At 41.9% G+C, this 25,678-nt stretch overlaps 1 protein-coding gene across 4 annotated transcripts in view; it reads right to left on the reverse strand.

The window, feature by feature from the left end:
* LOC101474079 (syntaxin-1A) overlaps positions 1–24,674 on the reverse strand; it is an 81,746-nt gene extending 57,072 nt beyond the window's left edge. For 3 of the 4 annotated variants that reach the window (XR_013092963.1, XM_076873239.1, XM_076873236.1), the window contains exons 1-2: positions 24,202–24,674; positions 4,391–4,468 (exon numbers count right to left, since the gene is read on the reverse strand). Coding sequence is in view for 3 of the 4 variants with exons in the window: in XM_076873239.1 (XP_076729354.1) it covers positions 4,391–4,468; positions 24,202–24,231 (108 nt within the window). In the remaining variant the exon portion in view is untranslated. The remainder of the gene's footprint in view (positions 1–4,390; positions 4,469–24,201) is intronic. The other variant, XM_076873238.1, reaches the window with a different exon arrangement.
* Positions 24,675–25,678: the final 1,004 nt, after the last annotated feature.

Raw genomic sequence — 25,678 nt, forward strand, 5'->3', positions numbered from 1 at the left:
CTACCCTTCTCAGCACCAAAGGTATGAACAGAGCGGGCATGAGAATCGCACGATGGTCTGCAAGGCTGATGTGTTTTCAGTATGATGTGCAGTACCGTCCTGGTGTTCAGAATGTCATCGCAGACTGCCTCTCACGGGTTCCCCTGATGTACTCCAGCACTGACATTGATGCTGAAAAAGACCTTCTCTTGGAGATAGCTGAAGTTTCTCCTCTCTTGACAGCGACACCGTTGACGGATTTTAAAGCTGAATGTGAGGACTGCCCTGACCTTTCTCTGCTGCAACAGGTTATCCGCTCAGGCTGGCCTAAGGTGAAAAGGTCTCTCCCACCTGAGATACAGCCGTATTTCCTGGTGCGACATGAACTTGCTGTGGAATCACCGTTGGTTTTCTGGGGGACACGTCTGGTGGTCCCAAGGTCCCTGCGGGAAAAGGTGATATGCCTCGCACACGAAGGTCACCAGGGCATAGTTCGCACAAAGCAGCGGCTCAGAGAGCTTTACTGGTGGCCATGCATGGATACTCAAGTCCATGCGATTCTGTCATCGTGCTCAGTCTGTCAATTGTGTGACAAAACGGCCAAAACTGCTCCTACTCCCTTACAGCCGGTTCAGTTTCCAGATGGTCCCTTTCAGCATGTGGCCGTTGACATTGTTGGACCTTTTGACCGCGGGTCGCAGGACTGCAGGTTTGCCATCACACTGGTCGATTACTTCAGCAAATGGCCAGAAGTAGCCTTTACTTCATCAGCTACTACAGACACTGTGATTAGGTTCTTGTCTTCAGTTTTTTCACGGGAGGGAAACCCTTGTGAGCTTACCACAGATAATGGACCACAATTCACTTCATCTGCCTTTGCTGATTTCCTGACGGAAAGGGGCATCAAGCACATCAGAACAAGTGTGTATCACCCTCAAGCGAACGGGTGTGTTGAAAGATTCAACAGAGTGCTGAAGGACTGTGTTCAGGCTGCACAGGTGTCCCAGAAGCTGTGGAAGCCCGCCGTGACAGAGATGCTACAGAATTACCGTGCTACAGCTCATGCAACGACTGGAGCAGCTCCGTTCCAGCTTCTCAGAGGGAGACCCATGAGAACAAAGCTAAATGTCCTGCCGTTTCCCAAAGACACAGGACAGTATGACCAATGCAGGGCCAGAGTCTCTCACCAGCAACGTAAGAGTAAACGCTACACTGATGCAAAGAGGGGGGCAAAACCTCCCCAGCTTGTGGTCGGTGACAGGGTGCGGATACGTAAACCTTTCCGAGTGGGGAAGGGAGAGAGACAGTTCACTGATCCACTGTCAGTGCAGCAACAGACTGGACTGAGCACCTTCATCTTGAGTGATGGAAAGAGATGGAATGCAGCCTGTCTCTCACTCTGCCGCGCAGAGAATGCTGAGCCGTTGCAGGCTGGTGACGAGGTTGAAAATAACACAAGAGAAACTCCTAAAAGACCTTCTGTTCCTAACAGACCGAGACAGTTACCAGCTTGGACCAAGGATTATGTTATGAAATGAGTTTAAAAAAAAAAAATGAAAAGAAAAAAAAGTGAAAAAAACACGCTTGAGCTGTTGGGTGCTAATGTTAAGTTCCATACTGCTAGTTCTGAGGTCCAAGTATAATAGAGGATTGATTTACTGTGATTTATTTGTGAGTTTTGTGACTTAAGGTTGTTAAGTTACTACAGTAACCTTAACGGTACAAGTATTCATTATAAAGGACGATTTAGGCACCAGAACAAGATTGTATGTTAAGATCACGGGTATAGTTCAAACACCCAGTAATGTTATAAGTGAAATAGGTATTGAAAATGCTGTCTGGTTGCAAAGTTTACTACTGATAATGTTCTGTGCAAATAGTAATGTTGCCATGCTAAGTAATACTGAGGTAGTAGAATTCTGTGAGAATGAGGAGAGATGTTGTGTTTACATACACTGCTAAGATGGTGAAGGGTTGCTTACAAGGGGGACTGAATATGAACATATACTCAGTTACCAGTAGGGGGCTCTGTGACTAAGGATGATGGAAGGAGAGAAGAAGTGAAGTGTATGGTGAGATGTAAAATGGCGAACTACTGCTGAATATATACGTTCCATTACAAACCAAGCCGTCTCCGTTCTTCTGTCGAAACACCACAGCACCGGACACCGGTACCCATCCCTAGTGGAGAGGTGGAGTGTGTTAAACAATCACAGGCAGTCACTGAGCACATTTAATCAACTCACATCTATATGCTGCCCAGTTGCATGAATTAGTGCTTTTGATGACTTAACAACAATATTGTGATGATAAAAACAATATTTCCATCACACGTCGGTAAAGAAGGCTGCTTCTTCTCCTTTTTGACGCTTGTCTGTGCTGAAATATTAAATATCTATACAGACGTTTTGATTGATCTCCTTTCAGCTCAGTCACTGATGATTGCGGCTTTTTGGCGATGTGTTTGTTGTCTCACGGCGCTTTGAAAGCTCACGTATCAAAGTGCTGGTTGCCAGACCTTTTTCGTAACTCAAAAATGCTGCTAAATGCCATTCAACCTCGCCCACCTTTGTAGCAGCATTTGCAATGGTGATTTAAATACTTCAAAGGCAAATCCCAGGTGTTTTAGAAAATGAAAGTAGTGGCGCATATAATACAAGAAATATAACTGCCAACAACACAAGTAATAAAAAAATTACACTACTGTTCTCATAGTGAACGCCGTCACCGGGTAAAAACAGGCCTGGCACCATATGAATGATGATTCCCAGTGGGTCTCCCTCTCTCTGGGGCGGAGATGTCAACTGCTGCCATGCTGAAACGAGGCCCTCCCTCTGAGAGCTATAATGATGTTCAGCTTGTACTCTCAGCAAACGTGCATGGCACGCACTGGGAACACGCTCCCAAATGTATGTGAAAAGAAATTTACGCTGTGGAAAATTATTATTTTATTCTCTGATGAACTTGTAAGTTTGCAAACGTGCAAAGAAGTGAACAGTCTAATTTCTATGGTAATTTTATTTTAATGAAGAGAGACAGAATATTGACGATAATCTAAAGACTACAATCAGTATTGTTGAGAGACTCCTGATCTCAACTTCTATCTGTATAAAGCGCATCTGTGCACAGAATCAGTTTCTTGCATTCCAGCCTCTCTACCACCCTGGACACGATCAAAGAGCTGTCAAAGGACATCAGGGGAAAGATAACAGGAGGATGATCGTGAGAAAAGCGGTGGATCAGCCAAAAACTGCATAATGAAGACAATTGGGTTTCCAGTCACCAAGAACAGCACAGTGTCCCCAAGGTCCCACTGCTCAAGAAGGCACATGTACAGGACGTCTGAAGTTTGTCAGTAAACATCTAAATGACTCAGAAGGCCTGGGAGAAAGTGCTATGGTCAGATGAAACCAAAATCGAGCTCTTTGGAATCAACTTGACCCACAGTGTTTGGAGGAAGAGACAGCTGTCCCACAGGACACCAACCCCACAGTCAAGCACGGCGATGGAAACATTATGCTTTAGGGCTGTTTATGTGCTAAGGGTACAGGAAAGTACAGGAGGGACCAATGGACAGGGCCATGCACCATAAAATCTTGTATGAGAACCTCCTCTCCTCAATCAGAACACTCATGTACGAAGTTGTCACTGCAGTGGTTGGCAATAAACCTAAAGGACTGAGAGAGTTTCTTTAAAGAGGAGTGGGCCAAAATCCCTCTTGAGATGTGTATGAACCTGGTGACTTCTTACCGCTGTGCCGGCTAATAAGGGTTTCTCCAACAAGATCTGCTTGGGTATCAACTACTTATTTCACTCAGTGACATGCAAATCCATTTATCACTTTTATGGAACGCATTTTTGCTTTTTAAAGTTTTAATTTTGGTTGATATTGTGTCTCGGGGGCTGTTACGGCACTATTCATTGCTTGGTAAGTGAGCAAACTTACAAATGTAGCCGGGGATCAAATAACGATCCCCCGCTGACACACAAGCTCAGCATCTGTCGTGCCACGAGGAAAGACTGAGAGAAATACATGAAAAATATCAATGTTATTCAGAGTTGGGCGAGTAGAGCACTAATGTGATTTGTTGAATCAATAAAGGCTTTTTCAAATGAAATAAAATGCAGAACAATTTATGCCACACCAGCAACAACATCAACAGTTATAAATCATAAAAACGCACCCCAGAGAAGACAAACGGCATGAGATTGATTACAGCGCTCCAAAAAAACCAGCACGATTAGATTCAATATCAGCAGAGGAAAAACACCCGGGCATGTTGTGGAGTAGGAAATTACCTGGACTGACAAGTGATTAGCCTTCAATGAGCCTGATAATGTGTAAATGGAGAAAAAGTGATTGACAGCAAAAAAAGGAGAAGGAAGGATCAGGATTGGGAGAGAAACAAACCTGTTCAAAGAATTCGTCCATAAAGCCTTTCTCCATCCCAACAGCGACTTCATCTTCCTCCTCAGTCGTCTCCTTCCCCTGGACACACACACATACACGAAATAAAAAAAAAAAATTATACACATATATATTAATACATAATCTTAATACAATTGAATTGCTTACATTACATGAACCAGTTAAATAATAAAGCAATAAACATGGTTAATAACATTTAAAAAAAAAAAAAAACACACACTAAAACAACATGTAAACATAATTTCTATCAACAACAACACTGATGATGACTGAATTGGACCATGTTAGGTTGTTTTTACATAATTCAAGGTTAAATGGAACAGTGAGAACACTCCCCCCCTCCCTCCTCCCAAACCTCTCCAAACATCACCTGATTAGAATCAAGGAGCACTTAATGACACTTTTAATTAGAACCACAGGTCGAGTGATTAGCAAGTCATTATTGAATTAGAACCTACGAGCAGAGAAAACCTTGACTTCTGCACCCCTCTACCTTCACTCATGCACAGATACATGTAACCATTTCAGCTTAAAGGAGCAGATTAATATTTTGATACCACTCCTATTTCTCTGTAGTTAACACACCAAATCATGCAACAGGTTAGACTTTAATCGGAGGAAACCAGCTGTTGTGACTTCGTCCAAATGGTAATAAAATCCCCTTAGCAGTTCTCCAAATTTACATGTGACTTAATAAAATGTAGAAAAATAAACCCTAAATAGCAAACTAAAAGCTTATTGTGGAAAAAACAAACAACAGGGTTACTCAAAGAAAAAGAAAAAAAAAAAAATCACAAGACTGGAACCTGTTCAAACTCAAATTCTCAAACTGTCCGACTCTTCTAGTAATTCCGGTTGTTTTCTGCTGTTACTGAGGTACATTCACGTCACTAAGGCCTGAACATTCTCAGTGAATAAATCAAAGCTTGGACACAAAAACATAAAAACAAAAAGTTCAAAACTCTGCAAACTTTTCGCAGTCTGGCATATGATTCATTCTGAAATGCATGCTTCTAATCACACATCAGCCATTATACTGCATTAGTGGGATCTCATGTGGCCTCATCTCATTCATCACAGCCACTGTCAAACTAATTTGGTTCCCCATTAGTGGCCTATGAGATCCATTTGCTTATCAAGGCTGTGAGGACAGAGTGCAGTTTTCATCTTCTTTTGCCTGAAATGACTCCTTACTCTTATCCCAGAATTTCCAAACAGCAGTAAGAGAGTCCTGAATTATGCAAATGATGCTTCCCAGTGTCTGTCAAAATGATGACTTCATTTCCTCTCAAACCTCAAAATAAAACTGTTACCAAAATAAGAATAAGATTAAGAGTCCCTAAAACTTTAAAAACTCTTTAAACCATTAAATTAACCAGTAAATATTTAAAAACTTCAATGAATCATATCCAGATATTATTTATGCTCTCCATGTGTATGGGCAGCCAGCCAGGTTCAACCAGACAGGGAAACAAATGTGCAGGCATTACATGCATCAGGAGGCAGGAAGCACAGGAAACTTTTGCATCAAGTGATCAATTTCCAGTAAAAGAAATGAGCTACTTATCCCTTGTTAACTGTTTAACAATGGATCAGCAGGATGCACATATACATCATGCATTACTGACATAAGTTTGTACAGCTGATACTACCAAACATTCATAAATACATTTATATTCTCCAGCCACTTTACTCCTTGTCAGTGTTGGACTGAACCCATTTTGTCTTCAGAGCTGCCTTAATTCACTATTTCATAGATTCAACAAGTTGCTGTAAATATTCCTCAGAGATTTTTGTCCACATTGACATGACAGCATCACACAGTATCTGCAGATTTGTTGGCTGAGTACAGTGAACTCATTGTCATGTTCTGAAAACAAGTTTGAGATGATTTAACCTTTGTGACATGGCAAACTGTGGTCAGAAAGGGAAGGGCATGGTCAGCAACAATAGTCGGGTAGGCTGCGATGTTTAAATGATTTTCAGTTGGCGATAAGAGCTCCACAGTGTGCCAGGAAAATATCCCCCACACAATTACTCGCCTGCGGCTGCCATGCATGCCTCAGCAGCCTGGTTTGTTGACACAGGGCAGGGTGGATTCTGATTCTACCACCTGCATGCTGCAGGAGAAATCGAGACTCATCGGAACAGGTAACATTTTTCAAATCTTCCATTGTCCTATTTTGGTGAACAGGTGCAAACCGTAGCCTCGGTTTCCTGCTCTTAGCTGACAAGAGTTGCAGCCAGTGTGGTCTTCTGCTGCTGTAGCCCATCTGCTTCAAGGTTTTTATTTCTACCACGCAGACACTGAAAGATAAAAATTGTGAAAGTTTGCGCCTGTAAAAAAATAAATAAATAACTGTATTAAAATGTCTTCTTCAATGCCATTTCTCTTTGAAGAGGGTTAAAATGTGATATGCTGACACAGCAGGAGATGGGGAGGAGACATAAGGAAACCAGACGAGAACAACTGAAGAAAAGGAAACAGTTCCTGAGAAAATGCTTGTGAAGACAGACTTTAGCAAGACAAATGCCACAGATCTAAGCGAGAGGAGTACAGAGATGCTGTAATCCCACTAATATCTAGACCTACTCAAACTAATCCAAGTATACACAGAGTATATATATTCACTACAGGTACAGTAAATTGCTAACAAACTAGAATAATAAGAATAAAGGTCCTAAAAGTCCATTTTGAGACCTAATCTTTAATGTGTTGGTATGGCACTGATGTGCATTCACGGAGCTGCAGACTTTCAGAAGCAGCCAGAGTAGAGGCGGCAGCAGCAGCAGGAGGCAGAGGAGGAGAATAAGCAGGGAATCAGAATAGGCTCAGAGCACCAGTACTGTGTTCAGCCTCCACAGAGAGATGCTGTATCTCCCACAGAGAGAGGAGGGCTTTGGTCTGGTTTTACTTTGTGTGGTCAGGAGGAGAGAAGACCGAGTAGCGCACCTCAAACGTCCTCCTCCCACCAGATCTGAAGCTCCTGCTGAGCCACAAAGAGGCTGGGAGAGGCCTTTAGTGCCGCGCTCTTCACTGAGCCTACAGACTTGACTATCCACACAACAGATGCTCTGAGCAAGACACACAAACATGCATACACACTGTAGCTAGCACACTGGCAATATACAGCAGAGGGTAAACACACAGAGAGAATGAGCTTTATATACAAGCTGGTCCCCCATCATACCAGAACCTTTGAATGCTTGCTGCCTCTGGGGCTCACACTCGGGTGAAACTCCCCAACTGTGGTGTAGTCAAGTAGTGGCCTGATTATGGTGTTTATTAGATTAGAGAGTTGATGCGGGCACCATGCCAGCAAGATATCGCTCTATGAAGACAAAAGTGCCTGCACAGACACAGGAGGAGGAGGAAATGTAGTCCAAGTGTGAGGGAGGGAGAGATAAAACAGGCATAGTGAGCAGGCTGCAAGAATCACGGTTCCTATCACCAAGGTATTAAAGGAAAAAAAAAAAAAAGAGGGAGAACAGGGGAACAAAACAATTACAGAAAGCTGTTAAAGTGCATTAACATGTGCAACAAAAAGCCATGCAGGCAATAGTATGTTGATGTACAAGAAATCGGATTAAATAAAGGGGGTATGGGAGGGTGGGAATAAAATATGCTTGCAAGCATGTACGCTCTCAGACTCTGTGCAGTGTTTTATATGAAAATAAGCTGAGTAAGACCAGTGAGAGACAGTTCAAGTAGACACCCATGTGAGCAGTACTTTATCGTCCTTTTGTGTTACCATATTAAAGCAGACCCGTTTCCTGCATCTTTGTATTGCAGCCAAATCAAGCAGCTTCCTGCAGTCCCATTAGAAATGACTCATAAAAATCTGTGTCAGCTGCACAGAGGAACACTGAGTGTATAACCAGATTTATTATCCCAATACAGCTAGGTAGCATTCATTATAGATGTGCGCTCACTCAGTGACACGCAAACCTTTGATTATTTATTCATTTTCCTACAGTAGACAAACACCAAGCTAGAAACAGCAGAATCTGAACGATATAGTAGCAGATTTGCGCTCAGTTTGCAAAGCCCTGCTGCTCACAGGATATTTCGAATCTGCTAGTAAAGGAGGAAAAGAACCACGACTTTCAAACTGCAGTCTTACAGCGAGTTTTGCATGGGCTCAAGCGCCATAAAGTTTGTCAGAGAGTGAACACAAGACTCTGTATTAAAGTCCTTCACCCCTCACTTCACTACAAGGGAACTAAATGGGCACGTGTCCTTCCAGGTCCAAGTGAACTGGAAACTAATTTTGTATTTTTCATTCATTTCATGTTTGTTAGAGTTTCAGATTGTCTTTGGTCATTTCAGTCTATTAAAAAAAAGTGAATAATTTTAGCATTACCTTATTGCTTTTGTTTGCTTTTTTTAAAGTAATATGACTAAGAAGCAACAAATAAGATGCCAAATCTGCTACACGATCAACTCACACTGGTTTTTTGCAGCCATCTTGATTTTGCACATTATTTGAATATAAACCCCTGTTCTGAGGCTTAATGCTCCAACTGGTCCCCACGGAGATAAACACTGAATAACTAGCTCCACTTAAACCGCTATGGCCTGTACTCATTCAAGCCCTCGAGACATTCAACGCTCTACGCTTATATGCAGATCTGCGCTCTGCTTATATGCATTCAGGAAGGTCTACCAGCAAAACTAGCAAGTGAAATGTTATTTTTCACTTTCGCTTAAAGCAGAAAATCATACCCAGAATTACTTTGTTATGAAGGGCACAATTACATTTATCTGTCACCAGAACAACCACCGCAGGAGAGTACGAGTAAAAACTATATTTAGAGGCTGTGCATGCACTGATCTGCCACAACATTAAAACCACTTCACCTGCCTACTATTGTGAAGACTCCTCTTATCCCGCAGTAAACAGCTGTGACTGGTCAGGGCATTAACATGGCATTTTTGGGGTCTCCTTAAAGTCTGGCACCAGGACATGAGAAGCAGATTCTTTGGGTTCTATTGGTTGCAGACATGTGCAAATGCCTCCTTGATTAAGTCGGGATCTAGGGGAATTTGGAGGCCACATCAACACCTTGGGCTCTTTGTTGTACTCCTGAAGACGTCGCTGATGAGTTTTGCAGTGTGACAGGGCAAAATGTCATGCTGCAGGATACCGCCGTTGCCATGAAGAGTTCGCAGTAGAGGGTATTTATGTCATCCTATGTGACCAAGTAATAAAGTTTTCCATGCAGACCACTGCCTTGTTACCAGATAACAGACGTTAACCACTTCACCTGGGGCTAGGCGATTAATTAAATATAAATTTCAATTATTCAACTCACAACTATATTGTGAAAACAGAAATAAATTAGGATAAACTGTTGCTTTTTTGCTTCTACTTTTGCTACAAAGATCTTTTTTTTTCCTTTTATTGTGTGTTATAAATTCAGACTCAGCCATTCGCCTACGGCTGCCATGCATGCCTTTAAAACCTGCAAATCCACTGCCACCTGGGCCTCTCTTTGTCCCCGACTGAACCAGCAGATGTCCCGTGGTGAAAGCAGGCTACCAGGAACTGGCAGTTACCCTTGGACTACAGGCTTTTTGATCAAAAGCAACCCCCTAATCAGGGCCCAACTCTGTATCCTGTGCCTCTCGCAACCTCTTTTTTATTTTCTTTATCTTTATTATAGTTTAATTATGTTAAAAGTTTGAGGAAATCTGCTGTAAAGTGACATCTTATTAAACTCAGTCACTGCAGGGCATTTTGTTAAGTTAATGACTATTCGTCAAGTGGACATAAACGTAATGCAGTGAATACCGTGAAAACCTCAATAATAAGATGAACCTCTATGAGCAAGCACCTGGAGATAGTGGGAAGGAAAAACTCCCTTTTAACAAGAATAAACTTCCGGCAGAACCAGGCTTGGGAAGGGACAGCCATCTGTGGCATAGCACTGATGGTACAGAGATGGTGCTGACACATCGAAATCACAATTTCACAAACCTCACTGATCGATTGATCCACTGATTGGCTAACTGCGTGACCGACTGATGAACGAGAAGGACACAGCGTAGGGCTATCGAGACAGGTTACACAACCATGGAGCAGTATGGGTGATGAGAGGACACAGGAAGTGATAGACTGAACCAGAAGACCAGCCAACTGTAAAATTAATTCAGGTCTTTTCACATTACTGTTCCCTCTTCTCTCATATAGAACCAGCAGCAGAGAAAATCAACAAGTCTCCATCTTTAAGGGCACATACACTAATGGCAAGTGTGAATTTCAGCAGATGCAGTCAGCTGGAAAAAGCAATGTGGTTCATTTCTTCGTATGCACTGGTTTGTCCATTGACTCCTGCTGGTAACGCGCTTTTAAAAAAAATACAGCTCAATACTGCGTTGATCTAAGATATGAATCTAAAAAGGTGCTTTGCAGTTTTGGCCTTGAGTAAAAACATAAAATATTGTGTAAGCAATCACACAGAAGAACATCTACTGTTCTCTTTCTTATCAATCATCTGAGCTCAATACACCACCTGTCTAGATTTTCAACACTCAACAACACTCTGCAATCAAACCACAGCCAATTTACTGAAATGGCACAAATCGAAAGAAGGAACTCACCAAGGAAAAAAAGAAAAAGACAATGACAGGCTATTCCTCCTTCCAGGGTGTCAAATGCTGCCATCAGAAGCTGCTGGCATCACAGAGATATGAAAAAAGGTATTGTGCCAGCTACAGCAACAGAGAGACTGGTCTCACTCCAACTTGACACATGTGGATGATTTGTTAGGACCCACTTTAAATAAACTGCAGGGTTCATGTTGCAAAGGGGAGCATGTTTAACCCAAACCACAATCTTTAAGCAAACAAGTGTGCAGCTTGAACACAGAATTAATTTACAGAAAGAGCTCAACTTAAACATATCTATATCTATTAGTGGATTTAAAAGCATCATAAGGATACAGTGAATGAGACTTGTGGATGTTTCTCTGAAGTGGCCACGAGTGTTTTATGTTTCGTGTTGTGGGTAACTAGTTTATGTTGAATCTGTAGCATTTTTCGAGATTTGTTTAGTTTGCATGGCTGCTAACATGGACAGGTGAAAGAGATTTGATCTCAGTGGGACTTCCAGGTAAAATGAAGGTAAATGGTAAATGGCCTGTATTTATATAGCGCTTTACTAGTCCCCAAGGACCCCAAAGCGCTTTACATATCCAGTCATCCACCCATTCACACACACATTCACACACTGGTGATGGCAAGCTACATTGTAGCCACAGCCACCCTGGGGCGCACTGACAGAGGCGAGGCTGCCGGACACTGGCGCCACCGGGCCCTCTGACCACCACCAGTAGGCAACGGGTGAAGGGTCTTGCCCAAGGACACAACGACCGAGACTGTCCAAGCCGGGGCTCGAACCGGCAACCTTCCGATTACAAGGCGAACTCCCAACTCTTGAGCCACGATTGACTTAAAAGGAGAGATTGTGGGGCTTCTGAACAAAGGCAGTTATTTGGCACCTACGCCAACCTAAAACATGAAGTTTTTCCTCCAAAAGGGTTAAAGAATCAACACAAGAAATAACATTTTAAAGCCAGTCATTAAAACCCATTTAAAGACGTTTCCTGGAGCCAAGGGCTAACAGGGTCCTTTTAGTGGAAATCTCTTGTTCCAATCTTAGTTCCAGAGCTCTAATCATTACTTTTTTGCTATTACCATATTATAACAGCTAACCCTAACCCATCGTGCTGGCTTAGCTGTTTGGCTAAGCCAACACGAGTTATACTACATGTTCCTCCTTCATATTTTTTTTTTTTAATTTTGGGGGTTTAGTTTCACTTTAGTTAGAAAAGGATATGCTTCATAAACTAGATGGGTGAATGTTTTATATTCCATTAAAAAAAAGAACAGATGTGGCTGAGGTTAACAAGACTGTATTATAAGCTGTGCCTACAGTGTACAGAGCACGCGGTAGATAGATGAAGGAGAATAATGTGGGTTGGAGAACAGATGCAGCGCTGCCACTACAGCAGCACAGTGTCAAAGTGTGAACATGTGCAACAATTTCCCTTTCCTAACAATCCTCCTCAACGTCCTCCCCCTTTAATGGTCTTCCTTTTTCTTTCTCATTCTTCCTGTCAGTCATTCTCTCGCTCTCCTTCCTCCAGACTCCAGCTTCACTACAGAATCATTACAGCAGTGAGCCCACACAGCATGGACTCAGTTACCTTTGTCTCGCTCTCCCTCCTCAGACCTGCACTGTTTGTCTTTTCTTCTTTACTATCTCACCATCTCTTGCCAAGACCACCAATTGCTATGTTGTGTATGTTGTGATACCTTGCTCTCAGAAGTATCAACATTTCATTCTGCTAGACACTCACCAGCCACTTTATTCGGCAAATCTTGTTTTGCCTTCAGAACTGGCTTACTTCTTCATTACACAGACTCAACAGGGTGATGGAAACACTCCGAGATTTGGGCCCATGTTGACACGATAGCATCGCATAGTTGCTGCACATGCTGCTACTGAGATCTGGTGGCTGTGGAGACCATTTAAGTACAGTGGATTCTCGTCATGTTCAAGAAACTAGTTTGAGATTTTTCCGATGCTTGGTCTGAATCTCACGGGTCATCTTGATCTGTCTGAACGTATCAAGTCACCGACTTATACATTAACAAGCAGTTAAGTAGGTTAACTAATGAAGTGGCCTCTGAGTGTATTTCTTAAGTGGAATATCAAACGACACAGATCTGACAGATTTGCAACTCTTTCAGAACTGAAGGAGGCAGCATATGACAACAAGACTGCGATGCAGTGTATCCTTACATGCTGAAGAAGAAGAAAGACTACAAGCACAGGAAAAACTACAAATGGAAAATGGAAACTAATTCAGTGATGGCTGACTCACCGACAAGAGTCACTATGTGTGTCGCTGTGCATTTGAGGGGTGGTGACCGAGGTACGACAACTGATCCACAAGTGGAATATGCAAACGATGCGATTGTGTTTTTCAGACCAGAGGAGGAAATACTTCCAATTTAGAAATATCGTAGCATCAGAGTGATTTAAACCTGTCTTAATACGAAGTGGCACACAGTTATTGGTTAAATAATATCTTATCATGTTCATAGGAAGATTTCGTGTGAATCCTGATTTCCTGACCAGATTTCCAATGTCTGTAGTTCCTACAGGTGTCGTTTTCTGCCGAAGGAGCTCACGAGATGACTGACCTTTTAGACTAAACAGTGCATGCTTACTCCCGTTATGGCTTGCTCATAATTGGCCTATGGGTATGGATATGAATATATAAGTGACATGCTGTTCATACACAAACTTGTTTGCCCTGAGCATGTGTGTAGGAAGCAGTGGATCGTTGGCCAGTCTTCACCGTTAAAGGAGTGGGTGAGAAAATGTCATAAAAGCTCCAATTGAACTTTAATGACAGATCACAGGCAGTGAAAAGATATGCTGTCATCGTTTATACTATGGCTTTGCCCACCCCTAGTCTCTTCTCTTTCTTCCCTGGGGAATATATTAAGTGCTTTGCTTGGTATCTCGCTTACCATGAGGGATTATGACAGCACCAATGCACCACTAAAGCAATTATATTCCAGATATGGAGGAAATGTAACTGAAAGTGAGAAGGATGTCAAAGAATAGCAAGATGCAGAGAAACCAAATGAAGGAGCGATGAAAGAGCTATATGACAAGAAGTGCAGAGGAAAAACAGGCTGTCAGGAAGCACCGGTTGAAACAAAATGGCAAATTTCAAACAAAACAATTACAGCTGTTGATCTCCATTAACTGATTACATTTTGGTATTTAAGTCAGGAATAAATAAAGTTAAAAGTGCCCTTGATATCTCAAACCCAAGGTGGTGTGCTCGAAGCTACAGAATTTAGTTTCTGGTGATGCAAGTGGAAAAAAAAAAAAAAAAAGTAGAAAATCACTGAATTTGTTCTCTAGTCTTGCTTGAAAAGTGACTTTCATCAAAATATTAAAGTTATGTTGGCGTTAGAGTGTTTGCTCATCAGTTTAACCGTCATTTCAGCTTTAAAGCATTTGTAATAGTAAACGCAGCCAAATTCAGGGTCGTCGCGATGCAAGAATTTCAAACCTTGACTGCAACACCCGGGTCGATTGTAAAAATTACGAGGCATAATGTGTTAAGCTACAGCCTGGATTTTTTCCTGTTTATTCGTTAAGGCAGACTGCTACCATTGATGGTAAACTTTTTTAACTTCAATCAGGGACTTTGAAGAGAAACATAACACATTTTAGACACAAATAACCATTATCCTGCTAAATTACCACTGTTGTTAACATTATACAGAGGCAATACTGATAATGTGAGAGCGAGGCATCAAATGTTATCGGTACCACTTTATTGTTAGCCATAGCTGCTACCTTAGTGATAACTTGAAGCTAAAGGAGGCGAAAATGGCACTGTTGCAAATCTAACCTAATCCAAAAATACAAACAAAAATAGCCACCATCACACTTTCAGTATTTTAGTAATAAAAAGGTACCGTAATTATCCGTTCTGGTGGTATCACTCTACTCTTTCTCTAAAGAAATAGCATTTGCTATCTATAAAAATCAGGACCCAGAGGGATGAACACCAAACTGATGTTACATTTTATTTTATTTATTACACTATTGTGGCTGAAATAACTTGGGTATCTTATGAATCTACAGAGAATAATCAAAAAGAATAAAAAAAACAAACAAACATGATTTTGTTTCTCAGGCTCATAATTATACTGCTCTGGTTTGACTCCATGTGCAAAAAGAAAGGTTAAAAAAAAAAAAAAAAAAAAAAGAGTACATAAAGCTTCCTGCTTTGTACCCAACAACAGCTGTCACGGTAAGCAGTTTGTGAACACAGAAAAGCATTTAGCATGAACAGGCTGATACCTTATTATCTACAACAAAGTATCCATGAATATTGATTTTAAAGATTCCTGATGAACAGAAACACAGATGTGTAAATGAGAAGCTTTTCACTAGAAAGTTTTCTCAATCAGTTTAAAAGTTGATGGTGTCAGGATGGTATTCACAGCTTCAGCAGTTCCCGAGGACTTACTGATGCTGTTCTGCAAAAACATCTATTTTCAGTAATTGGGGAAAATTGAACCTGTTACTAACACAACAGAGAGACAAAAACAGGCAATTTAAATAAAGTTTAACTTATTAAAAGAGTGCTGGAGGGACACAGCAGCAAAAATCCAACAAAGTAAAAACTATGAGAAAAGAAAATAACAGTCCAAAAGTTGATAATGAAAGCTCAACTCAGAAATAGGAAAAAGACAGGAAGGTTGATGATTCGACAGATTAACTTAGGGAAGGCATAAAGACAAAATATGAACCAGGGAGAAAGATAATAAGGCATAACTGAATTCAGTCGGGTAATAATGATGGCAGGAAGCAAAGCCACAAGAAGGAAGTCCCTTGAAAATAAAATAGGAGGTGAAAAACAAAGTAAGATACAGGGACACCCGGAGGACAGAGAGAAAGGAAAACACTAAGAAATATGTTGAATGTTGTCATTTCTAAGCCGTGCCTGATGACCGAAGGTGTCTTTTGATAATGATTCTACGACTGACCAGGCTATGGCAATACTCATATCAGCCTATCACTACGAATTCATCACATACAGGTGCTTGTGAAGGACCACTAATGTAACACTTGGTGGAAGCAAAAGTAAAAAGTGGGTAAAATAAAACAAAACCAAACACAAACTTGTGTCTCGGGCCCCAGTCACACAGGCCTACAGTGAGGTCGACGACCATCGAGCAGTCATCGAATGGAGCAAACGGAAGAAGTCTTCAGGTTTGCTGCTCTGAAAACCTCCTTGCAATTGCTTTGATTAGCAGATTACTGCCCAGTGTTCATATGGAACACACTCACCTACCAGCAGACATTCGCTTACTTCTAGCTGAACAGTCACAAAACTAAATGTTCACCTTCAAAGTAAAAGCTGTGCTTTTTCCAAACGTGTTGGCCGTGGTAAGGCACAACTTTTCTAACTTTTACTGTCTGTTATTTGCGTTGTACTTTCTGAAGTATCACTATTACCGTCGTCCATGCATACTCCAGACTACCGCGGCAACCTCCTAGCAACCAAAGAAATCAAAGGTGGTTATGGAGGTTGTCAGGGGTGGTGGTGGTGGTGGTGAGATCACCAACCAGTCTGTATGCCGGGGTGGCCAACCCGCGACTCTCGAGCCACATGCGGCTCTTTGCCTGGTTTCATGCGGCTCTTACATTCATATCAAAGGTGGTTGTGGTTGTTGTTGTTGTAGTAAAATGTGCTTCAAATCTTCAGTGCAGCTTCAGCTCACTCCATGCTAACCTCGACCAGGAATTTTGACTGAACTTCGCAAGCACGAGTTGTGATATACAAGACAAGCCTCAGTTGGCAATATTTGCACGCTCTGTGTCAAACGATTGTGTGATCAAAGAAGAACTCCTTGATATTGTGCCATTAAAAGAGAGAACCCATAGATGTGAAAGAAACCATGATGGCTGCATTTGAAAAAGCAAATCTGCCTATAATGAAATTAACTGCAATAGCCACGGACAGAGCACCAGCTATGATGGGATCTGTGAACGTGCTTGTGGGGTTGTGCAAAGCTGACCAAACTCTTCCTGAGTTTTGGAATTTCCACTGCATCATCCACATGGAGTGACTTGTGTCTAAATCACTCAATTTAGATAACATCATGAAGCCTGTGATGGAAATCGTCAACTACACCCGCACACATGCGCTTAACCGCAGCCAATTCAAGAATCTCATCACTGACTTGCCGCTGCAGTGCACTGTGAGGTGGGTGTCAAAAGGCCAGGTACTCTCTCACTTTTGGATGCCGTAAAACTGTTTATGGAAGAGAAGGACAAGGACTATCCCGAGCTCTCGGACCTCAAGTGGGTTATGGATCTGGCCTTTTTGGTCGACATGCTGTGTCACTTGGACAGACTGAACCTGACCCTGCAGGGTAAGTTAAAAATGCTGCCTGACCTGGTGCAAAGTGTGTTTGCGTTTGTCAACAAACTGAAGCTGTTCAAGACACATATTCAAAAGGTAGATTTATCGCATTTTCCCCACTCTGCTAAAAGCCAGCGGGCAAGTCGCCAGCGCTGCCCTGAGTAAGCAAAGAGCCAGATATGAAACGCTGGTTGAAAACTTGCACGAAAGCTTTGTGACCCGGTTTCATGATCTACAATTGAAAAGGCCACAGATTGTGTTCCTCATCGACCCATTTAATGCACAGATGGACTGTTTGAAAGTCCTGCTAGTCACAGGTGAAGCTGCGGCTGAGTTGGAGATGATCGATCTTTGTAAGGAGGACCAATTGAAACCTGCTTTAAGGGAAGGGACCATTGAGTTCTGGAAAAGTGTGCCAATGGAAAAATACCCCAATGTCAAATGGGCTGCGCTTAAGATACTGTCAATGTTTGGGTCAACATACGTCTGCAAGTCTGTGTTTTCTACCCTAAAACATGTGAAATCAAAGCATCGACCTGTTCTGACTGACACTCATTGCTTCGAGTGGCAACAACGGAATACAAGCCAGATTTGAAGAGGATTGTTCAAGGCAAGGAAAAAAGTGGCTCTTGGTCTCTGACTGGTTGACCACCCCTGCTCTATGCGACTGCGACTCAGGCCTTAAGGGCCCATTAAGTTCACCATTTTCACTCAGCAGCAGACAACAAAAGTGACGTCCCATCCGGTGGTACAAGCCGCACTTTGGTGTTCTTTTTGGCTGGTTGTGCAACTCTCCGTTTTAATGATATATCAGTAAAGAAGCTATACAGAGGCCATGTTGCAACAGTCTCGAAAGATGAGGCTTTCTGGAAGGGAAACAAAATACAAGCTCAGGGGAAAAATTAAACCTCTGTGACTTCATTGCTTCCAGTCTTGTCTTCTTTTGCTGTACCTGTGCTGATCTGGAGGTTTCGTCTGAGTGGCGACATCTGTCTTTCTGGAGAATACTGCAGTGAGTTCTCATGCCTTCAGCGCTGATATAAATAGTACAGAACTGTGGCAGCATCTATTTTTACTCCTCTACAACCGGATACACACTTTAACTTTTTCTTCTTTTTGAAAGTGGCCTATGAGCTATTAACACCTAACAATGAGGCACCAAGTCACATAAGCTTGAAACACACCTTGTGTTTACCTGAGACAGCAGTGGCATCTGATAGAAGGTGACTAGAGCGTGTTTAATAAAAGCAATCGAAACCAAAGGAAACTGCAGGGTCCGCGACAGTGAGCACAAATATTGTTATATGTTCGTGTTTACTCCAGAGGACTTAGTTAAAAATATCTGTACCACAATATTAACTACCTACAAATGCAGACAGAGCTAAACCGGGACTAATAAGGACAATGGCAATTCACAACCTTAATCACCAAGAAACATCGGTGATAAAAAGATGTTATCGGCACAGCTACAGAGCCCTTCTGCTGCCATTAATTATAAGATGATGAGAAAAGAGGGGTCAGCACATTAAAAATTCAATTTTAGCAGCGGTAACAAAGATGACCTGAAGCTAAGTCTCCCACAACAGATGGGAATAGTTTGATTACAGAATCATCTATTTATTATTAGGATTTCTTTTAGCTCATGCCTCTTCGAAGCTGCCATCCTTATGAGAAGACGCAACATGATTTTGGCACGCAGAAAACGCCACAAGCAACATGGTGATTTGCATTAATTCTAGGAGTCAATATTCAGCAAACAGTGGTACAAACGACAGTCCATTCACACATATCTAATGTCTATTAACAGCCAAGAGATATTGGATATCATTGCAACTGTCACCTCATTTGCAAAGACAGACAAGTCTCTGGTGAAATGCCAGATCGGTCACACTCATTTCATGGCTCATTAATGCAATTATGCAGCATTTATCTGTTAATGAATAATGTGTTTGTGTCAGTCTGTGTGCCTTTCTGATAATATAGTGCAATAACAACGTTAGTTTATTCCTCAAAGCCATAATTTTACAGAAAAGTCTCATTTGTTGGTCACAAGCAGAAACCAGCCAGTTTGCCCTGCAGTTTACAGAGGCTCAAAGCTTTGAACGACGACAAACAAAACCTCTGACCCCCCCTAGGATCAGCGTTCAGTTCAACAGCCACCAAAGTGGCTTCTTTTTCCTCACTGCCGGTAGTGTCAATAAAAAGGGTCAACAGTAAAGTTCAGGTCCGGGACAGAAGAAAAAAAAAGATAAAGACACAGAACAAAATGCAACAAAAAAGGTGGGTAAATGAAATAAAAACAAGACTTTTAAAGACACGAATGGGCTTTGTTGACAACTGTCCTATTAGTTAATGTGTCACTCCAATGCCAAACAGGTAGCGACAGTGATTAGCCCCAGCATTCAGAGACATAAAGAGCTGCCTGAGCCAACAATGGCTAACAAGGCTGTCTAGAGAAGCGAGGAGGGATAAAGGAAAGGAAAAATCTAGGGGAGGACAGGAAGCCATCTGATAAATCACTGATAGGAAGAGAGCAAAGAGCAATAATGGCCGAACTCACCATTGCATAGAGAAAGAAAGGAAAAGAGAGGCTTACTATTAAAGACACAGAGATAGGAACAGAGGCAGATACAGTCAATCAAATGACAAGACTGAAGAAAAAGAGCTGATAAAATGTCAGGGAAAAAAATCTGAAGGCGAAATTAACTGTTACAGGTGCAGCGCTCATAATGCCGGCCTAAACGAATAACTCGCTGCTGCAAAATGATAAACAATCACATTTGATTTATAACAGTCCCTGTGGTGTGTGGAATCTGTAATAAACTCATCAGTGTTTTTCCCTTTAGGTTTCAGAGCTCGAGGAAGGCTGACAAACGCGTCACATCATCACCATCTGTCACCAAATCACTGCTGGGCCAACTGGGAGTGCTGGGACAAGGTGAGGGGAGGGAGGAAGCCGTGTGGCCATCCTTATTATTAAGTCGGGCGGCTTTAGGCAGCAAGCTAACGAGTTATTGGGAGAGCAGAGTCGTAGGCAGGTGTTGAGCTCATAAAGTAGCTTTATGTGCATATGGGCAGTGTTGGAGCAGAACCTGTACCCTCACACAAATATGAGCAAAACTCAATTTCCTGCCAAAATGACACACGAGCACATGGCTGAGTAAACTTGCAGTGTGACACACACAAAGACACATAAGCAACAAAATCTGTAAAGCTCACAAGTCCTCCGTTTGCTCCTGATATGCTTTGTTTCGATGTGAAAAAGAATTCTTATATAATGGGGGAGGTTTTCTAGCTGAATGGGTTTGCTTATTTTACACTGAAGAACTAATCACAAAGTCCAAATAAATGATAACACCAACACTTTTAGAAATCACCAAAAGTTCTTAAATTAAACCCGCAAAGCAAGTGTTAACAAATGCAAATACTATAAGATAGTTATGATCAATACTGACACAGAGCAGATACAGGACACAATCCACTCTATTTCTTTAGTCTGTGCAATTATGGTAAAACAGGCTCGTGTTGTTTTTCAGAGAAATGATTCAACTGACTTCCAGATGTTACATTTAGGCAAAAAGACTGCTGCCCCGAGCTCAATCCCTCCACCCTTCATTTCATGATTTGGAGACATCATCTATTATCTTGTTCAACTACAACACATACAAATCTTTGAACAACCATCCATAATTTTATATATATATATACACACACACACACACACACACACACACAAATACAATGCTGTGAACCACTTCTCATTTCTTTATATTTTGCTTAAAAAAAAAAGAAAAAAAAAAAGGGAAACATGCACATCTATGTATTGACACATGTGCAAAGGACTCAGTGGCACCGTGTCAAATGGAGCAACAAAGCCAGATTTGAAATCTTTGGTTCAAATTGTTGTCAGTATGTACAGAGAAGGTCAGGAGCCATCTGTGATACACGGTAAAGGCTGTGTCATGCTTTGGGGTTGCACTTCAGGCAGTGCTGTTTGAGAGCGTGTCAAAATGGGATGAATTATGAACACAGGAAAAGTACCATGAGATACTAATGCACCATGAGGTACTATCTGGAAAGCATCTGATTGGCAGCAACTTCATTTTTCAGCATGACAGTGATGCCAAACACACTGTCATCTTGACAAAACAGAACAGAACAATAGGCAGCAAACATCCAATGAAGCGCTTTGAACGTCCTTGAAGAAGCCCAGAGAGCTACTGCAACTGTACCCAAAGACTACTTAAAGAAATTACATGAAAAGAGAGTTCAGGCTGCTGAAGAATAAAGGTGATCATACCAAATACAGACTGTCGAGCTAGCTACAACTCTGTTTTTACTTTATAGACTGTGTCTCTTCCAAGTATGTTTGCACATTTCAATAAATTGCTGCAATTATTTCTCACTTTCCTAACAAAATATAAAGAATTAGTGGTGATTTAAGACAACTGCACAGTACTCTATGTAGGTTTATGTTGTGGTGACTGCTGGCTAAGAAAGAAACCTCCACATGTCTCCCTTAATGTACTTAAGCCTAAATAGGTTGCAACACTGACTGAGTCACTAGCGAGTGGTCATCATGAGTTCCTCTAGTTTCTATTCCCAAAGCGAGGATGCTCTGTTATGCTGCTAGTCCACAGAGATCTTGAAGTAAAAGTTCCTGGGATCATGGGAATCTAAGATTTCCCCTAGTGTTAAGGTGGCCTCCCGAAACTCCCAAATCTCATTAAAACCAATACAACAGTGGAAATAGAAAATCCAAAGCAAAAGTAATGAAAAGCCACAAGAGGTGGGTTTATGAGCATGCACAATATAGAACTTGATCTTCTCCCGTCTTGTCCACCTGAGAGGAGAAATATAAAAAGTGCAGTTATTTGCAGAGCTACTTTCAGGTACTGGGTGCTAAACAAACCAATGAGTAGGCTACAAGTTCTTGTTCTTGAGCTTAAGTGTTGGCAATAAACTGACCAAGCTCTCAAGCTCGGCAGACTTAATTGCAAAGGTCTGCAAAATATTTCTCTAAACACATCTCTACACGAAAGCTGGAGCTCTGAAAAAGTCAGGGCGCTGATAGATTAAAAATGGATCGTTTATCACATAAATACGACTGATAATTGTTTCTTCGCTTTTCTATTATTATACTAATAATCTTTCGTCTATACGATTGGTCAGCCACACAAGGGTTTTTTGGGTCCTGGAAACTTGTAAATATATTTAATATAAAAATGAGTTTAAAGTAACTATAGAGTAATCAGAAACTAAATTACTGTCACTGCTTACTGTTCGGTTTTTGACACAATCCCATCTACAGCCGGCCCTTCAGAGACAGATAAGAATCAAGAAGCCACATTAACTTGAAGCTGAAGAGGAAACCAATATTAATCTAATGCTGATGGGAAGCAGCTCTCTGTGACTTGCAATTTATTCCAGTTTTATTTGGTGCAGTTTGTCTGAAATAGGTCTGGCTGAGCTTCTCCAGCTGCCATTTCTCAGACACGACGGATATGATCAAAACTGATAAAAGAAAATAGAATCAGGGTGTTTGTGGACTGGCTGATGATTCACACTGAAGCTGCTGAGGAAAATTTGGACTATTTCTCCATCTTTCTCTTTCTCAATGATACAACTGCATCTTTCCAGCACTCCAAAGACATAGCATGGCAGGCTGAAGGCACGCCTCTCTCTCTCTCTCACACACACACACACACACACACTTGGCAATGCTGGGTTGTCTCCCTTGTGACCAATTCATAGCTAGATCTTCACTGAAAACTGAAGAGCTGCAAATTGTTTCCCCTCTCCTCAGCTTAACTGCCAATTACCCAGATCTGACAATGGCCACTTTACCACCACACACACAGAAAGTAGCCTATATGAAGCTGAAACTAACATTCCTGTGGAGGATGCTACTCAGTGGCTGTACTTCTGTATCAGTCAAGCCAAAAACCTGTTAGCCATCCAATCACACGTCTTCTTGTTACCACGTTAGCTTTTTTTAAACAATTTTTAATTGTTAAAAAAAAAAAAAAGAAAAGAAAAAAAACAGCTGGCAGAAAGTCAAAGGGTGCAATTCAAGATTTCAAGGCTTTATTTCTCATCAGTGGTAAGAATAAATGGTGTCGGAGTTCATTTCCACAAGACTACATCCCTAATAAAGCACATTGCAGGGGTTTGAAAGACAAAACGTTGCGTTCCTTGTTGTTGGTGTTTAAAGGTTCTTGGATAAGACCCCTGTGACGCGCAGAGGGCGGACATTTCACAGGTGGAATGGGCGAGCTGGGACCAATTTCCCCACTCGAGTCACACACCCATAGTTGGTCAGATCGATCAAACCACACTGCACAAATTAATTAATATCACTGGTGGCATATTTCCAAAAAAAATCCTAAAAGGAAACCAGCAGTGGATTAATCAGCGACACCAGAAAGATTTGATGCTATTAAGTACAAAGTCTTAGCCGATGACCCTTTCTTTAGCACCAAAGAGCCTTTAAACTCATTTCACAACACTGACAAAAAGATCAAAGGGGCCATTGAGAAAATGACTTTTACTTTGTTTTTAACATCTAAAACCATTCCTGTCTGCTGCGCTTCATCCCGATTTACGCACAGCAAACCATGGCAGCAATACGCGCTCGTTTCCTACAATAAAACGTTACATTTGAGCTTCCATCAGGACCCGAGAGTCACAACTGTTGCTCACTCCGCGCACCTCGCTCTGTGGCCAGGAGCTTTCTGAGCACACATCGCTCCATAAAAAAAGCCCGTCTGTTCGCATTAACAGGTGGATGCTGAGCAGAAAGCACACAAACACAAACTTACATGTTTAAGTTCTTGCATGCGGTCCTTCATGATTCCCCGTTTCGCCGGTAAATTGTCGTTATTCCCTCAGTTCCCGTTGTCTTCTGGGTGTATATGACGGTGATGGAGCGGCGGGGCGGAGACCGACGGGTAGACGTGAGCTCGACCGAGAGGAAGAGGCGCGTCTGGCGGCAGCAAGGGGCGGTGATTTTCCCCCTTCGGTTCGGATGCTGGGATGGTGAGACCACTTTACAGAGCTGGGTGACGCGCAATAAAGGTGAAGCGAGGCCTTCCGCCGTTAACCCATTACTCACCCACAACTTCCTCAATCCGGACTAATTGACTTTATTTTATTTATTTTCTTCTTTATTCTTTTCGGAGCTCTTTTATTATTTTGGCTGCATATTTAGTCCGACTGCATGAAGGTTAGTTTGACACAAAAACCAAAAGCACTGGGAGCCTGCCTGAGGGGGGAAATTGTGTTGACTCTGGTGAGCAGGTTCGGAGATAACGCCCAGGTACTTTGCATTGTGCCAAAGCGAACAGCGACCCCTGTTGAAACAGACGGATATGGCAACAGTACAAGGAGCTCGAAATGACCCAGAAATATTGCCTTCAATAACATATTTTTGTATTTAAAGCTCCATTTGAGAAAATATAATTCAAAGAATTTATTTCTGTGTGTTTAGATGCTTGATAAACTCAATCTCACTACAACAATCCTGTTTTTTTCCCCCTTTAGTCAATATTTGTTGTTTCCTGAGCAAATTAAAATAAAGACAAGGTCCAAAGAAGCATTAAAAATAACTCTGTATTAGTAGAAATTTTGACATTATCACAATCTTCCAGCTGTTTTTTCTTAAGCATTTATTCAACTCTTGGGTGGGCTGGAGTCTGTGTCACTGGTCCTTTCCAGGCACAGAATCCCTGCAGTACCATACACCACTAAAAATGGTGCCAACATGGTGCAGCAATTTATTGAAATGTGACATACTGTATATAAAGCAAAAACAGAGCTTGTACAATTTTAACAAACTTCAAAGTCAGTAGTTAGTACGACGACGGTTATTCTTCAACACAGCCTGAACTCTCGTCGGCAGCTTTCTTGTTATTTCTTTAAGGAGTGTTCAGGAATAGTTCTCCAAGCTTCTCAAATCACATTCAAAGCTCTTCTATTGGATGCTGGCTGCCTTTTTGTTTTGTTCTCGGTCAAGTTGTCCCCACACTGTCCATCCATTCGCTACCGCTTATCCTTTTCAGGGTCGCGGGGGGCGCTGGAGCCTATCCCAGCTGTCATAGGGCGAGAGGCGGGGTACACCCTGGACAGGTCGCCAGTCTGTCGCAGGGCTAACACATAGGGACAGACAACCATTCACATTCAGATTCACTCGCACATTCACACCTAGTGGCAATTTGAATTATCCAATTAACCTATCCCCACAAGTTGTTCCCACACTGCTTCAGTAAAATTGAGGTCCGGGCTCTGGGGAGGCCAATC

Source organism: Maylandia zebra, linkage group LG14, assembly GCF_041146795.1.
Source record: "Maylandia zebra isolate NMK-2024a linkage group LG14, Mzebra_GT3a, whole genome shotgun sequence".
NCBI classification, from domain to species: domain Eukaryota; kingdom Metazoa; phylum Chordata; class Actinopteri; order Cichliformes; family Cichlidae; genus Maylandia; species Maylandia zebra.